Source organism: Lactuca saligna, chromosome 1 (assembly GCF_052625555.1).
Source record: "Lactuca saligna cultivar CGN05327 chromosome 1, ASM5262555v1, whole genome shotgun sequence".
Lineage (NCBI taxonomy): Eukaryota > Viridiplantae > Streptophyta > Magnoliopsida > Asterales > Asteraceae > Lactuca > Lactuca saligna.
This window is the reverse complement of record NC_136417.1, coordinates 24,167,937-24,183,579: the sequence shown is the minus strand read 5'-3', so window position 1 is coordinate 24,183,579 and position 15,643 is coordinate 24,167,937. Positions and strand designations below refer to the sequence as shown.

General features: G+C 36.3%; 1 protein-coding gene across 1 annotated transcript; it reads left to right on the top strand.

Annotated features, from left to right (window-relative positions):
• Window positions 1-4,933: 4,933 nt before the first annotated feature.
• LOC145029072 (uncharacterized) lies at window positions 4,934-6,768 on the top strand. Its single transcript, XM_078977706.1, has one exon. The coding sequence runs from the start codon at window positions 5,010-5,012 to the stop codon at window positions 6,666-6,668; it is 1,659 nt and encodes a 552-aa protein (XP_078833832.1). The 5' UTR covers window positions 4,934-5,009; the 3' UTR covers window positions 6,669-6,768.
• Window positions 6,769-15,643: the final 8,875 nt, after the last annotated feature.

The following is a 15,643-nucleotide window of genomic DNA, read 5'->3' as shown; positions in this document are numbered from 1 at the left end:
TTTTGTCCGGGATGGTCGTGGTATTTTGACCCAGTGTGGCCGAGTTTGAGTTCCAACATCTGGAGGAGTGAGGCAAAAAATATTGGAAGAGACACACAAGTCCAGGTTCTCTATACATCCAGGGGCTACAAAAATGTATAGAGACCTGAGGTTGAGTTACTGGTGGCCTTGCATGAAGCAGGAGATCGCCTGGTATGTAGAGCGGTGTCTGACCTGCCGGAAGGTCAAGGACGAACATTCGTGGCCTCATGACAAGGTTCAACCGCTACCCATCCCCATTGGGAATTAGGAATAAATCACCATGGACTTCATCACGAAGTTACCAAGGATGACAAGGGGTGTGGATATCATATGGGTTATCATCGACAGATTGACGAAGAGTGCCCACTTTATTCTGATTTTCGAGAGCATCTCCGTTGAGAAATTAGCAGATATTTATGTGCGAGAGGTGGTGGCTAGGCACGGGGTGCCGGTGTCAGTATTTTCTGACAGGGATGTTCGATTTACATCTAGATTCTGGAAGAAGTTCCACGAGGAACAGGGCACTCAGTTACTTTTCAACACAACGTACCACCCCCAGAAAGATGAACAGAGTGAGAGGACGATCCAAACACTCAAGGATTTGCTTCGGGGCATGCGTGTTGGACCTTGGAGGGATTTAGGATATATACCTCCCACTAGCAGAGTTTTCATATAACAACAGTTATCATTCTAGTATCGACTGACCTCTGTTCGAAATGTTATATAGTCAGAGGTGTAGGACCACGATTTGTTAGGGCGAGGTTGGACACCGAGTCATGGGGAAAACGAGGTAGTGCTCAAGACTACCGGGTTGATTCAGCAAGTACTCAACCGGCTACAAGTCACACAGATCCATCATAAAAGCTATGTTGATGGGTGCCAATTGGACCTTGAGTTCCAAGTGGGGGATTTCGTCTTGCTGAAAGTGTCACCGTGGAAGGGTGTCATTAGGTTCTGAAAGAGGGGAAAGCTAGGGCCTCGATATATTGGACCGTTCAGGATCACTGCCCGGGTACAACCGACACCTAATGTTTTGTTTAAGGACTTAAATCATGTTTTAACCCCCATCTATGCATGAAAAGACATAAAGTTTGTAACTTTATGGATTAGGATATCTTAAAGGATCTAGATCTATGTTTTGGATGTTAGGACTTAATGGATTAAGTCAAAAAAGGAGTCTTAAGGAAGTTGACTAGTACGTTGGGCGTACAGCCTGGTACTCTATGCGTATTGGGTTAACTTCCCACTTCTGGTCAAGGCCAGCGTACGTTGGGCGTACATGCCAGGTACGCTGCGCGTACGCATACAGAGTAACGGATATGGGTTTTTGGGTCTTAGAAGTTTGAGCCTAGATTATTGGGCCTCATGACCTACTGTGAATTAGGGCCTTTAGGCCTAAAACTGAGATTTATGGTATTGGGCCTTTTGGGCCATCAAAATTTATTTATGTTGGGCTAAGAGTATGTTGGGCTTTCGATAAGGCCCATTTGAGTAGTTGTGCCAAATTTAGAAAATTGGGCCAATGGTGGGCCACTAGTGGGTTTAGGAAGACTATTTAAATTTGGGCCTTTCATGTTATGGTGTTGGGCCTTAGGCATTGGCCAAATTAGATCAGGGGTAAAATGGTAATTTTACCCTAAGAAGGATTATTAGTTTTTGATTAAGTGTTATTGTGGTAATGATAGCTTGAGGATTCGTCAGAGCTGCCGTTAGAGATTTCTTATCATGAGATTCTGCATTCAGCTTTGCGAGGTGAGTTACCTTCTAGTATGAGTGGGTCGAAGACACCAATACCGACCCACTAGTAGTTGTTGTAGTAGAGATGATTGTCTTTGTGATAATTGTCTGGCTTGCCACTATCTGTTATGTTTTATGTGCTTACTTGTTACAATATTATATGGTAGTGGTAGGGGGTGAAATAGACTTAGTATCCTGTTGAAATAGACTTAGTATCCGGTTGAAATAGACCGAAGGGGAGGCCAACACCCATATATGCTTGACAATATTCGGTCGAAATAGACCGAAGGGGAGGCAAGCAGCCAGATATGCTCGACAGTATCCGGTTGAATTAGATCGAAGGGGAGGCCAACACCCAGATATGCTCGATAGTATCCGATTGAAATAGACTGAATGGGAGGCCAACAACCAAATATGTTTGGCAATGTATTTGTTATATGGTATGTTGTATGATGGGGTAACTCACTAAGCTTTGTGCTTACGGTTTTCAGTTTTGGTTTCGGGTACCTCTTCTTCGAAGGAAAAAGAGCCGGTGTGATTGCAGTGCATCACACCATGGTTTTCGCACATGAGATCTCCAGGAGTCATACTCTGATGTTGTTTTACTATGACATGTTTTGATTAGTGACATATTGAGTTTTGACATGGATGATATTATGAATGTTTTTGAATTACTGATTTTGTAATTCCTTAATTAATAATAAAATTTTTGGTCTGAATTTTAGGATGTTACAACAATTGCCCTAATTTCCCTGTTGTATATATTGGGTTTTTAGTCTTGGTGTTGATTTTTTTTGAATCATTGCTCAAATCATATTCATGTTACAATACAAAGCTGTTGGTTCTAGAAGTTTGACATGATGGAAAAGTATTTAGTAAAAAGTGAATCTTTTACTGTGGGTTCCCAATTGAATAAGAGGCGGATGCCAAGAGGCGGATGCTCTACGAAAATGTGATGTTGGTGAAGTGGCATAAGTGTTTTCAAAATCCAAATGAAGTCTGATTTGAGTAAAAAATTGACATTTTGCCCTTGAAGTGGTCACGAGTATTACATGTTGATGTTTGGGTTTTTGAAGAGTGATGTTATGGTGGAATTTGGTGTCAACAATAAGCTAAATGGGATAGAGATTTAATTAGAAGCTTCCTTCTTTTTGGGTAAAAAATTGGACTTTTTCCCCTAATACAATGGAATTGCCCAAAACTCTTGGTGCTCACCACTTTAAAAGCGCCAATCCTTCTTGCATGCTTTCTTTGTTGGTGTTGCGTAGTTTATTGGCATGTTTTCAGCTTTAGTGATCATATATGCTTTTAGATGTCTAGTTTTTTTAGTTCTTTTTTTCTTATATTTTTTTGATGTCTAGCTTTGTTAAAGAGGTCAATTAGATAACCGTTTTATTTATCATAAAAACAAAGTACATAGTTATTGTGGGTTAAATATTATACGTGCATTGCTATATTTGTGTGTTACTATGGGTAAAAAAGATTATAAGTATGTTATCTTTTAGCTATGTTTCATTTGAAGATACATTACTTTTTCAACTATGTTTTACTGCCATTTAGTGTTTCATACATTAAATTTTATTATTTAACTGTCTCTATTTATTTATTTAATTATTATTTTTTTTTAATTTTCATTTTTGCCACGGGCTTCAAATTGGCTTGGGTCGGCCATGATGGTTCGGGAGTAGGCAGCAAGAAGTCGATGATCACAGAACATGAGTCAACTGTCGACGGTCACAAAAGGAAGTAGATCGATGGTTTAGTAATTGGCACAATACATCCATTTTTTTTTTCATTAAACCAATTGGGCTTACACCTCTTTGTTTCTTTAAACTAGTTGACATGAGCTTAAAATTTTTGGACAATTTAGGCTAGTTTTTATTTTGGATCATTTAGAAAAAACCTGATTTTTGTAAGGTAGCTTAATTTTTATGGGGTATAAACTTAACGTAAAACAAATTTTTTTTTTGAAACATTACTAAATTTTTTTTTAGGGGCATCCGGTGATCCTAGGAGCCAATGTAAATCCGCCTATGGTGTGAACACCTTTAATTGGATAAAACTTATGTCCAAATTTTGTAATTTAGATTGACCGGTTTGGTCTATATCTACTACTTCAAACTTCCGTTGTATTTGACTTGAGCGCCTTGCTTAAATTGTATTATTTTTGGTAATATATTTAACTTGCTTGCCGTTAAAAAAATAAAAATAAAATAATAATAATTAAAACCATTTTATTCATGCGCTTTGAATTACAAATTTATACCATAACGAGTTATTGAGTTTAATAAAGAAAGAGATGGAAGTCATAAAAAGGATGAATAAGCTGGTTGCTTGTAACTGAAAAGCAAACCTTTCTAAAGCGACTCTTTTGGCAGAAAAACAAATAATAATGGAGTATAATTCTTGTAAGTTGTTTTCACTTTTCAATGACAGACGAATTATCCCCCCCCTTTTTTTTTCCCATGTGACACAACCACACATTGCTCGTCACTTTCCACACGCGGCTAAATTATTTATTTATATAACAAAACATATACATACTAAAATAGTGTGTATAAGTACAATACAACCAATTTTATACGTATAAAATTGTAATGATTTGAAGTTAGGTAATTAAAAAAGTATGCTATATAAAGATTGTAAATATATATTAAAATGGTTATCAATAAAAAAAACGTCCAAAAATATTTCAATAAAGTTTTTACATGGTGAAAAATGGTAAATTTCAAAAATAAGCATGTTATAAAGATTATAATTATTTAATGTTCTATATGTCGATGACACGATTCAAGAATGTTGTCTCCATGAGATCATAATAGTGCTAAAATTTATCCGTCGCTATTGCAGTTATTGCCTTTGACATCGTAGATGTTGTCTTTGATGTGTCATTTGGCATTGTGTTGATATTTTGGGTGTAACTCTCTCTCATTCATCCATACAATACAATGATACATTGCACTAATTTTTTATTAGAAATAATATTTACATTAAAGGGAAGGCTTGAGGACCGATAACGTTTTCAGCATCAGTAAAATATGACTTAAACTAAATTAGATATAAAAAATAAAAAATTATTTCTTAGTTTCTATGCGCGCGTGATTTTAACATGCCTCACCTGCGCGTGGGTCTTTTCAACTCCACTTCCGCTACATTATTCCGTATATTCCTACTTTCGTCTTTCCACTTGCTCATACCCGCGCGCGCGGACCCTCTCTCCCTTTTCCCAGTGCAGCGTTCCAAAAGTCGGCATGAAGCTGCCGGAAAATGAAGACGACGCCGTCGATGCTGAAACCATGCACGTTCTTGAATCGCTACTCGATTCAATCCACAACATTCAGTCTTTCAAAGGGAAATGGTTGCTCATGGAAACAAAACTTTCTGATCTCAAAGTCCAACTCTCTGAGCTTTCCGACTTCCCTCCGAACTGCCTCTCCGTCGACCTCCTCCGTTCTCTCTTCCGGACTCTCTCCGACGCTTTGACTCTCTCCCTCACCTGCCACAGCTCGAATGTCCCTGGCGGCAAGCTTAAGACCCAAAATGAAGTCGACTCCATCTCAGCAAAACTCGACAACCAAATTAGAGACTGGGGGGTTTTAATCAGAAGCGGCGTTCTCAACGACGGAGTCGTTTCTTCCTTGTCGGTTTCGAAGAGGGAATCCGTACGAATTGAGGCGAGGAATTTGGTAACCAGGTTGCAGATCGGTTCGGTTGATTCTAAAACGTTAGCTCTCGATTCACTCTTTAGGCTAATCCAAGAAGACGATAAGAATGTTCTGATCGCCGTCGCGCAGGGAGTAGTTCCGGTGCTTGTGCGTCTTCTGGATTCCGGATCTTCAATGGAAATTAGAGAAAAAACGGTGACTGCTATTGCTAGGATTTCAACAGTTGATTCGAGCAAACACGGGTTAATGGCGGAAGGTTTGCTGTTACTCCATTATCTCATTCGAGTTCTCGAATCAGGTAGCGGATTGGCCAAAGAGAAATCGTGCATTACGCTTCAAGCATTAACCCTTTCCAAAGAAAACGCAAGAGCAATTGCTTCAAGAGGTGGGATTTCATCGTTATTAGATATTTGCCAGTCGGGTACTCCGAGTTCACAAGCATTCGCCGCCGCCGTACTCCGGAATTTAACCACCTTCGCAGACACCAGAGACGATTTCATGGAAGAACATGCGATTTCTGTACTTCTAACACTCGCTAGTTCAGGAACTGCGCTAGCACAAGAGCATTCAATTGCGTGTTTAAGCAATCTCGTTAGAGAAGACGATGATATGAAACTTTTAATTGCTCGAAAAGGAGGAATCAATAGTTTGAAAAGCTTTTGGGATTCTTCCCCTGTTGTTCGAAGCTTAGATGTTGCAGTTGAGTTTTTAAGCAACTTAGCTTCCGATCAACGACTGGTGGAACTCATTATCACGAATGGTTTCTTAAATCGGCTCATTACTGTGTTAAATTGTGGGGTGTTAGGTGTAAGAATTCATGCTGCTGAAGCAATTTACAAGGTGGGATACAACACAAAAACTCGAAAAGAATTAGGCGAATTAGGGTTCATTCCACCATTGATTAGAATGCTCGATGGGAAAGCTATGGAAGAAATCGAAGCTGCTGCAAAGGCGTTATCAACGATCTTGATTTATACAGAAAACAGGAGAATTTACAGGAAGGAACAGAAAGGGATAATTAATGTGGTTCATCTCTTAGATCCATCGATAAAAAATATCGACAAGAAATACCCTATTTCAATACTAATGTCCTTAACCCATTCGAAGAAATGCTGCAAACAGATGGTGAATTCAGGTGCATTGTTGCATTTACTGAAGCTTGTAACAATGGAGGTTGAAGGTGCTAAGAAATTACAGGAAACAATTGGTGGTGGGAAGCTGTGGGGTGTTTTCAAAAGGCATTAGAAAATGATTCTAGAAACAAACTTCCATGTAAGTAGCAAATCACGGGTTTTGATCTTTGATTATAGACTTTTTATTTATTTATTTTGTTTGTGCGTTTTTAGTGGTGTTGTTTTTGATTGTTGTGCCATTGTTGATACAGTTATTGGTAGGAAGTAGTTGCATTTTTATCGGCGTTGAAAATTATGGTCAGTCGTATTTGGTGACCTAACGTGGACTAATAAAGTCGTAGCTTTTGTACCAGAACTTAATAATGGATAAAATATTAATGGCATCTCTCTCTCTCTCTCTCATACATAAAATTTCTAACCTCTCACATAGGATTAGAGAATTTCGACTAATTCTATTATAGGGTTCTTTATTTTTGCTTTTAGAGTTTGTGGTCTGACTTCATTAGAGGAGTTCTACTTTGGATCCTTCATTCTCAGCAACAACTAGAAACCATAAGACCTCAAGCAAGAAGCTAAGATGTTAGTATGTACAGCCAAGATGTTAGTATGTACTTACTTGTAGTTTTATAAAGTGCCTTGCTATAACTAGTAAAACCTAGATCTAGGGTACATGTAACAGTTAGTGATATGATTGTTTTGTTTGTTCAGTGGTACGAGTGAATACCATGTCGTAAGTTGAGTCTTCAACCTAGTTTAGAAGATGAGCGAGTGTCTCTGTGTAACTCCCCTCGCAAGGGTCTATTTTAATTAGCCTTAAAAAATCTATCAAAATAATTCCAAAGTTTATGCGGGAAAAAGATTTTCAAAGTTTAATTCAAATACTTTACAGAGTTTAAACACGCATAACGATCCCATTTAAAATTTTCCAAAAACATTTAGTGGTTTTATACAACAATCATGCGAGATATCAAAACATAGGTTTAAGAAGATATTACAAACCAAATGCCTTCTAAATATCCAAAGCTTATAAGTCTCTTTAGCTTATAATAATATCTACTGACCTGCAACCATTTATCAACACGTGGGTTAAGCTATGTGGAGCCTAGTGAGTATGATCCTAGGGCTAGATATTATGGACGGTATATGAATGTACATTGTGGTTCATACACCAATATACAAACCCATACAATCTCAAATGAACAAAATCAACATCAAAAGTCAACTTGGAGGTAAATTATTATATTAATCAAAGTATATTGTCATGACAAATCTCATAAAACTTCACAATTGAATAAACAATATGAGGTAGATGTACCTCAATTAAAAGCTTCTCAATAATCAAAATCAGAGCATGATCATATAGAGCCAAATAATACTCATATGAGTTATAAAACACTAAGATACGATCATCTGATCAATAAGCATGTGTACAAAACTTGACACTTATCCACATACACAAACATATGTGTGTGTGTGTGTGTGTGTATATATATATATATATATATATATATATATATATATATATATATATATATATATTCAAGAAGAACAATCCAAATGGATAATACAATACATGTAAGTAACCCAACCCATGTCAATCTCAAAGTCCAACTTACAACAATTGTCAGAGGTGAATAACTCATGACAATTAACCAACTTTTGCACTCACATCTGAAAACAAAATAATGATGGTCGGGTGTGAAGAAAGCACAACAAAGTAAATTGTTGAGTCATCCTTACACCCATAACAAAACAGGCACTAAGGGCCATCAAACCTAGGCCACACGAGGGTAGCGAGCCTCTACTCGTGAACGTGGGGAGTATCTAGAAATCTACTTATAATAAACAACAATCAACAACAACTGTCCAACTAGGTACCCAGGACCACAAAGTCACACCTATCCTATCCTAGCATGATATATATGTAGGCAATAAGTAGGATGCCAAAAATCTCTTTTCTCAAAATAAATATTTTTGCTTTATATCAATCAAAACTATTTCTGAAAATAATATTTTATGAATGCACAAATAATTCCCATATGGGTAACTGAAAGACCCCAACTTTCGTATTTTTGAAAGACCCAAACTTTCATACTTCACAATATTATAACTCCAAAACATGCTACTTGCATATTCATAAAAGCAATATTTTACATTGATAAAGGGATTACAAACTACTGGATACAAACCGACTATTACAAAGTGTTATATATTACATAACTACCCAGGATATTGTAAATTATAAAAACATAAATTGAAGTACAAAAGTACTATTACAAACTATTCTAAATCTTTCAACAGTACGTGATCATACTAGTTACTTATCACTTGCAATTGTTAAACATTGATAGGGTAAGCGGTGACGTTTAGTGAGTTCAATAATAGATACAATATAACGTTATGCCATATATATACTTCAATATGGCAAAAGCAAAGAGGAACAACAAGACATATGTGAAATCATGTGACAAGCGTTCATATCAATCAAAGACTTTATTCAAATATATACTTTTCAATGTTAGATATACATCAATAAAACTTTGGCCCAAATGACATAGAAGACATGCAATTTCTGATTAACATCTTGTTAGATTTCAAACTTATAGTCATGTCTAACTATTTGCCAATGCCATAGAATAGAAGTCATTCTCTTATGGAGACATGCTCTACATGGCCAGAGGCTACGTACCAGTACCAATGTGAATCTAAGTCCTTTCACTGATCACATGGTCAAAGGTATTACATTTGCTATAAACATAGCGAATAAAATAACACGGGAAAATAACCCGGAATAATAACACTGAAAAGCACATAGCACATATAACACATAACATACAATTGTTCCTATATATTGAACTCACCTTAAATTAACTGGGGGGTTAAAATAGTAATTTGGACAGCACTTCGGCTTTAAATATGGCTTTGTATGTTGAAAACCGGGAGCTTATTTGAAAATCGGGCTCTGTGAAAGTAGGGCTTTAAAACCGAAAAAATAAAATTTTCGGGCTTCTTTGGAGCTTCGGAACGTGTTTCGGGTGCTAAAATTGATACCGTGGCCTCGGGGAAAGTCAAAATAGTGAATATATGGAATTAGGGTGAAAAAGTGTCAAAATTTCAAAGTTACCCGGGAAGGCTCGCAGCCTCCCTTTATATAGGGCCGATGGTTCGGTCCTTGTGGCTGAGAAGAGTCCACGTCGCAGCTACGAGGTTCGGTCAGGAGGGGTGACGAGGCAGGCGCGAAGGCTCGGACGCGACATCAGATGCGAGGCTGGTAGGCGGGACGTGGCTCGCGTCGGATTGGCCACCGATGCGAGACACGTCTCGTTCTTACTGGACCTCGGCCTCCGACGAATCAGAAGAGGAAACGCGCTAGTCTCGGACTTGGGCCACGTCTCGGATACGTTGCTGCTTCATGCGAGGTGACGTCGCTTGCACTATTCATGCGAGATTTCTCGGATTTTGAGCCCCGAACTTCTAAAATCCATAACTTTCGCATACGAGTTCCGTTTTTGACGTTCTTTATATGCACGCGTAGCTAAAATTATGCTCTACAACTTTTGTTTAGACTTCGTCGGATAATTTTGAATTTATTTTTAATATTATTATTTTTAACAGACCGGGACAGGAAAATCCGTTAAAAATTCATAACTTCTTCATCCGACATCCGTTTTCGTCAGAATTTTTACCGTGGTACTACAAATGACGAGACCTTCGATTCTTGTTTAGGATGTATCGGTCAAATATCGCTCAATCTATAATTTGAGTTTTTAGCTATCTACTGCTAAGTTGAAACTTCGAAAAATCATAACTTCCTCATATGAAGTCAGATTTTGGCGTTCTTGTTATCGAACTTCTTGGTTTAACGAATACTATGACTTTCATTTAGATCACTAAGGCAAAAAAATAGTTTATCAAAAACTCACTTTTTACGTCAGTCGGTGCCGTACCGGTTTTGTCGCGGATCTTCGATTGATCATAACTTCTTCGTTATAACTCGGATTTCGACGAGGTTTTCGCCTAAACACTTCTAAAGAGATTCTCTACAACATCAAATAATAAAATTTTACTTATTTAAAATTTTGTATTTTCGCTAAATTTTACTATTTGGCTTTTAATTGGAATGTCATAAGACTTCCAATATTTTCTGAGTGATTTAGTTTTACTTCATTTCTAGTAAAAACCATCTGTTAGAACTCAACACGCAATTTCACATAGTATTTCACAATTTTATTCATTACAAAACACAAATTTAAAACATGTATGTTATAGTAACTAACAATCAAGTATAATTTAAATAGTTTCAAAACACCAAAAACATACGGTATGGGATGTATGCTCTGCTAACTTGCAATATAAACAAAAAAGGGCAATTATATCCATAATACTAAAGAGAAAGTTTAAACAACGCCCCCCCCCCCCCCTCCTAAAAAAATAATAAATAAAATAATTAAAATAAATAAATAAATTTCTTAAAACATATCCTTAGTTCAAAAGGACGTCCTCAAATAATAAACTATCATAACGAGAAAACGAAGCATATATTTCCAAATAAATTACATATGTATAACATAGCACAAAAAACACAAGTAGGTTGCTAATTTTTGGAACAAGTGGTAAATGTACTCATAAAAAATTATAAGCTTACAATCACCAAAGTTCTTCTAATCTCGAGTTGTGGCACCTCCAACTCCAAATTTTCCCAAGTCAATCACTTAGTATTATAACAAGGTGTCAGATGACCAAAATACCCTTATATAGGTCAACTTATCATTCTAAGCTTAAAATACTCGAAAAATGATCTAAGGTGAATTCAGGATGCCAAAAAGGACCATAGGATTGATCTAGAATCAACACAAAGGATTACAATCATAAAATGGAACAAACAACATTTTGGGCTTTATTTTTCATTTATCCAACCAACTTCCAGTAAAACTTCAAAAAAAAAATCAAATGGCCTAAGGACATCCAACATAATTTATAAAACTTCAAAAGAACATAAAAAGGATCACCAAATGGTTCTTTTCCTTAGATTAAACACTAAACATCTAGATTTCATAAAAAAAATCATTTAAAAATCAATGTGAACTCGACCCCCAAAAGTGAATTAATTCTTCACACGACCAATTGACTTGATTCTACATATACCAATACATGTCAAAACCATTTTCATGAGGAAAAGGTATGAAAGCTTTAAACTTGAAATATAGCTTAATACCTAAACACAATAATAATTCATTTGAACACTAATTATGACACCAAATAAGCGTATTACTTCCCGATTCCTCGAAGAATGTTTGAATACCAAAACTAGACAACATGTTATGTTCCATGTGAGATTTCAAGCTTGGAACATAGTTCCATAATCAATAAAGTTGGAATCCCAAATCAAAGTAAAGTTCTAGTCTAAATTTCATAATCTCACCATGAGAGAAGAATTATCAATGGATTAAAGATTAGAATACTATATATATAATCCAAGTGTTCGACCCAAAAATCAAGGGTAAAAATTTAATTTTTAATATAGCTAAAACATTGATACCATTTATTTCAAACATTTCAAACTATCATTAAGTAAAACATTTATCATAGTTCATCCCAAAATCATTCATTGCGAAAATTATAGGTGTGTACACTGCGATTAATTCGAGCCCTTCTTTCCAAATCGATGATATATGAAACCAAAACTATAAACCGTAAGCACAAAGCTTAGTGAGTTCCCCAGAGCATACCCATACAATCCACATAATCACATATTTCATATTAGCTATAGAAGCTACATAAACCATAACAATCACATATTTCATGCATATAAACATATACGGATGTCGTGGGCTCATCCACAAGGTCTTATTCCAAGATGCCATGGGCTCCCCATATGGGCTTACACCTAAGTGCCATGAGCTCTCCCATGGTCTTTAATAGGAAAGCCATGGGCTCTCCACATGGTCGTACATCTGGATGCCATGGGCTCTCCCATGGTATTTAATAGGAAAGCCATGGCCTCTCTACATGGTCTTACATCTAGGTTCCATGGGATTTCCCGTGGTGTTTTATACAAGCATACAACATATACTACTAGCATACTTCTTAGCACATAGCCAACTAACATGCCATATAATAAAAGTTCAACTAGTGTACCGCATATCATAAAATGGGCCAACCTTGGTGCCTTCGACCCATTGGTATGATGATGAGACTCACCTCGTACTGATGAAGTCCCGCGGATAAAACTCTAGCTGCTGGTGGACAGGTTCCCAAACTGTCAACATTAAAACGACACCAAATTAATAATTGGGTTCCAATACGTAACCATAAGTCCATGCTTGGGGTAAAAAGACTACTTTACCCCTGACTTAGCTTTATTCAGTCCAAGGCCCAAAAGTCAAACTATGGACCAAAGCCCAATACATGGCCTAATTTTCCAAATTAGGCCCAAACCTCTACATGGGCTTATCTTAACGCCTAACCATTTAGTCCAGTCCAACTACTTGGTATTCTGATGTCCTAATAGCTAATAGGCCTCAAGGCCCAGTGATAGCCCACGTATGGCCTAATTTTCCAAATTGGGCCCAAGCCTCTCTAATGGGTCTTATCTTAAGGCTCAATAGTTTCCTTATTCCATAAATATGTTCCCAATTGGCCCACAAAGGCCCACATCAACTTAGTCCAACAAACGACACAATAAGAAGCCAAACCCAGTTAGGTTTTTTTTTTTTTTTTTTTTTTTTTTTTTTTTTTTTTTTTTTACATAAAATGACGATTAGGGTTAAGTACTCCTACTTAACCCATTAAGGACTTAATACATTAAGTCCATTACTTCACTAGACCAACTTAGTCGGGCATAGTTCAAAATTCCAAAACCAATGGTCCAACGCGGGTCCCAATAAATCCAAAATACACATTTCCAAAATTAGGGTTTTCCGAACCCTAATTAGGGTTTCCAACCCGACACAATCTAATAAGGACCAAAAGCTAAGTCCTATGGCCCATTAGGGTTTCATTAGGACAATTAGGGTTTTCTCTAGTCGGGCACCGCCTACCACCACCTCGGGTAGTGGTGGTCAACGGTGGCACATGGCGGAGGCCACCACCTTGCAGTGGTGGTTATGGTTCTAGTCCATTTTTTTCCAAGCATCCCAAATGAAATCTAACACACACAAAAGCACACCGTCACCCAACACAGCGGCTGGTGGCAACAGCCACCACCTCACAGTGGTGGTTATGAGTTTTCTTTTCATTATTCCATCACGATTACAATTTACAACACAAATCCCAATAACACACACACACTCACTAATATAAGCACACACATACAACTGCCCTAATGGTAGCTGTTGTTGGATTAGTGTCTAAGTCCATAACTATTTTGGTATGTACTTGACCCGATGGTGCATGGTCCTTTTGGGTTGCCTTCACCAAAGCAACTTGATTGGAGAAATAAATAAAAAGAGAGAGGTTATTATGATTTATTAATATGTTATAAGAATAATATATTAAAGGAGAAATCATATTTGCTTAATTAATATTGGTCAATAATTAATTAGGAATTAATTTTGTGATCAAGTGTAATTAATTAAACTAGAGGGGCTGAATTGTAATTATGTGGTAGTTACAAAATATGGTAATGGTTATCCTAAATATGGGTTGAACGAATTCAAGGAGATAAGGTTCCTTGAAATCGTCCAAAGGATAAAGGATAAGGGTTTTCAAGGCTTATCTTATGGTTGCTTTATGGATAAGCAACTAGATAAAGATAATGACTGAAACCCTATCTCTACACCTATATAAAGAACCTAAGGCCTTAGAATTCGTGTACTTGTTCCCAAGAAGTCCTAAGGACGAATTCTAACCTCTCTCATCTCTCTTTATACCTTCTCCATTTGATCTTGGTGTTTGTAAGCCATTAGAGGAGTGACACTTGTGACTCTAAGCATTCCAAAGTCAATACAAGGAGATTTGGGATTGTTATTGCTGCATAACAATCAAGGTAACACTATAAACTTTTTCTCATGTTAATATGATTATGTGTATGCTAGAATTAAGGTTTATAGTCTTGGATAACTTGCATGTACAATAGAGAAACCTAGATCCAAGCTTTAGGGTTTGTATAAGCACATAGGATGTCTTATGACCAAAACCCATCAGTGGTATCAGAGACTAGGATGGTTTCAATTGTATTGATGCATTGTATATCTAAAAAATTCGATTTTTTGGTGTTCTAGAGGCTGGACTCGCCGAGTCCATAGCTGAACTCGCCGAGTCCAGGGTGACTCGACGACTCCAGGCTTGACTCGACTAGTCAACTCGTCAGATAATGCTTATCTCGGGATTTCTTGCTGTTTTTGCATATGGATAGTTACCTTATCATGTTAGATCAATATTAATCCGATTATATGATATATTTGACTATATTTTTGATCTAAATGAAGATATTTATCAATTAATAAGATAATTGTTTCCTTATAAGATAATTGATTAATTATTTTGAGTAAATTGATAAATTGTTTTGCAAGAAATCATTAAATAAATTAAATATGGATAATTATGTGATTAAATGTTAATTTAAAATTATTTGTTATTTGATCCTTGTTGTTATGAAAAGTTTCATATTTTCCCCTTTAGGTTTTATAGTTTAAATTTGAACCCAAAAGTTTTAAAGTTTTGAAATTTAAATAGTTAAAACCCTAATGTTTTGAAAAAGGTTTCAAAACTTGCCCTCAAGTTTTGGAGTTTAAATTTTGATTAAAAAGTTTAATTTTGATGTATATTTAAATTCTAACCCTAATGTTTTGAAATGTTTCAAAACTTGCCCTCAAGTTTTGGAATTTAAAAGTTGATTAGGAATGTTAAATTCTAAAACCCTAGTAATGTTTTGAAAAGTTCAAATCACTCCCTTATGGTTTTATTAATTGATTAATGTGTATAATTAAAAGAGATTTAATAAATCCATAGAAGTTTAGGTTTACCATTTAATTGAATTAAAAGTGTAATTGTTAAAGTTAACCACATAGTATTTTATATGTATAAAATGCACCCTATATATATAACATTAAAAGTCTAACATTATATATATGTATGAGTAAAAGT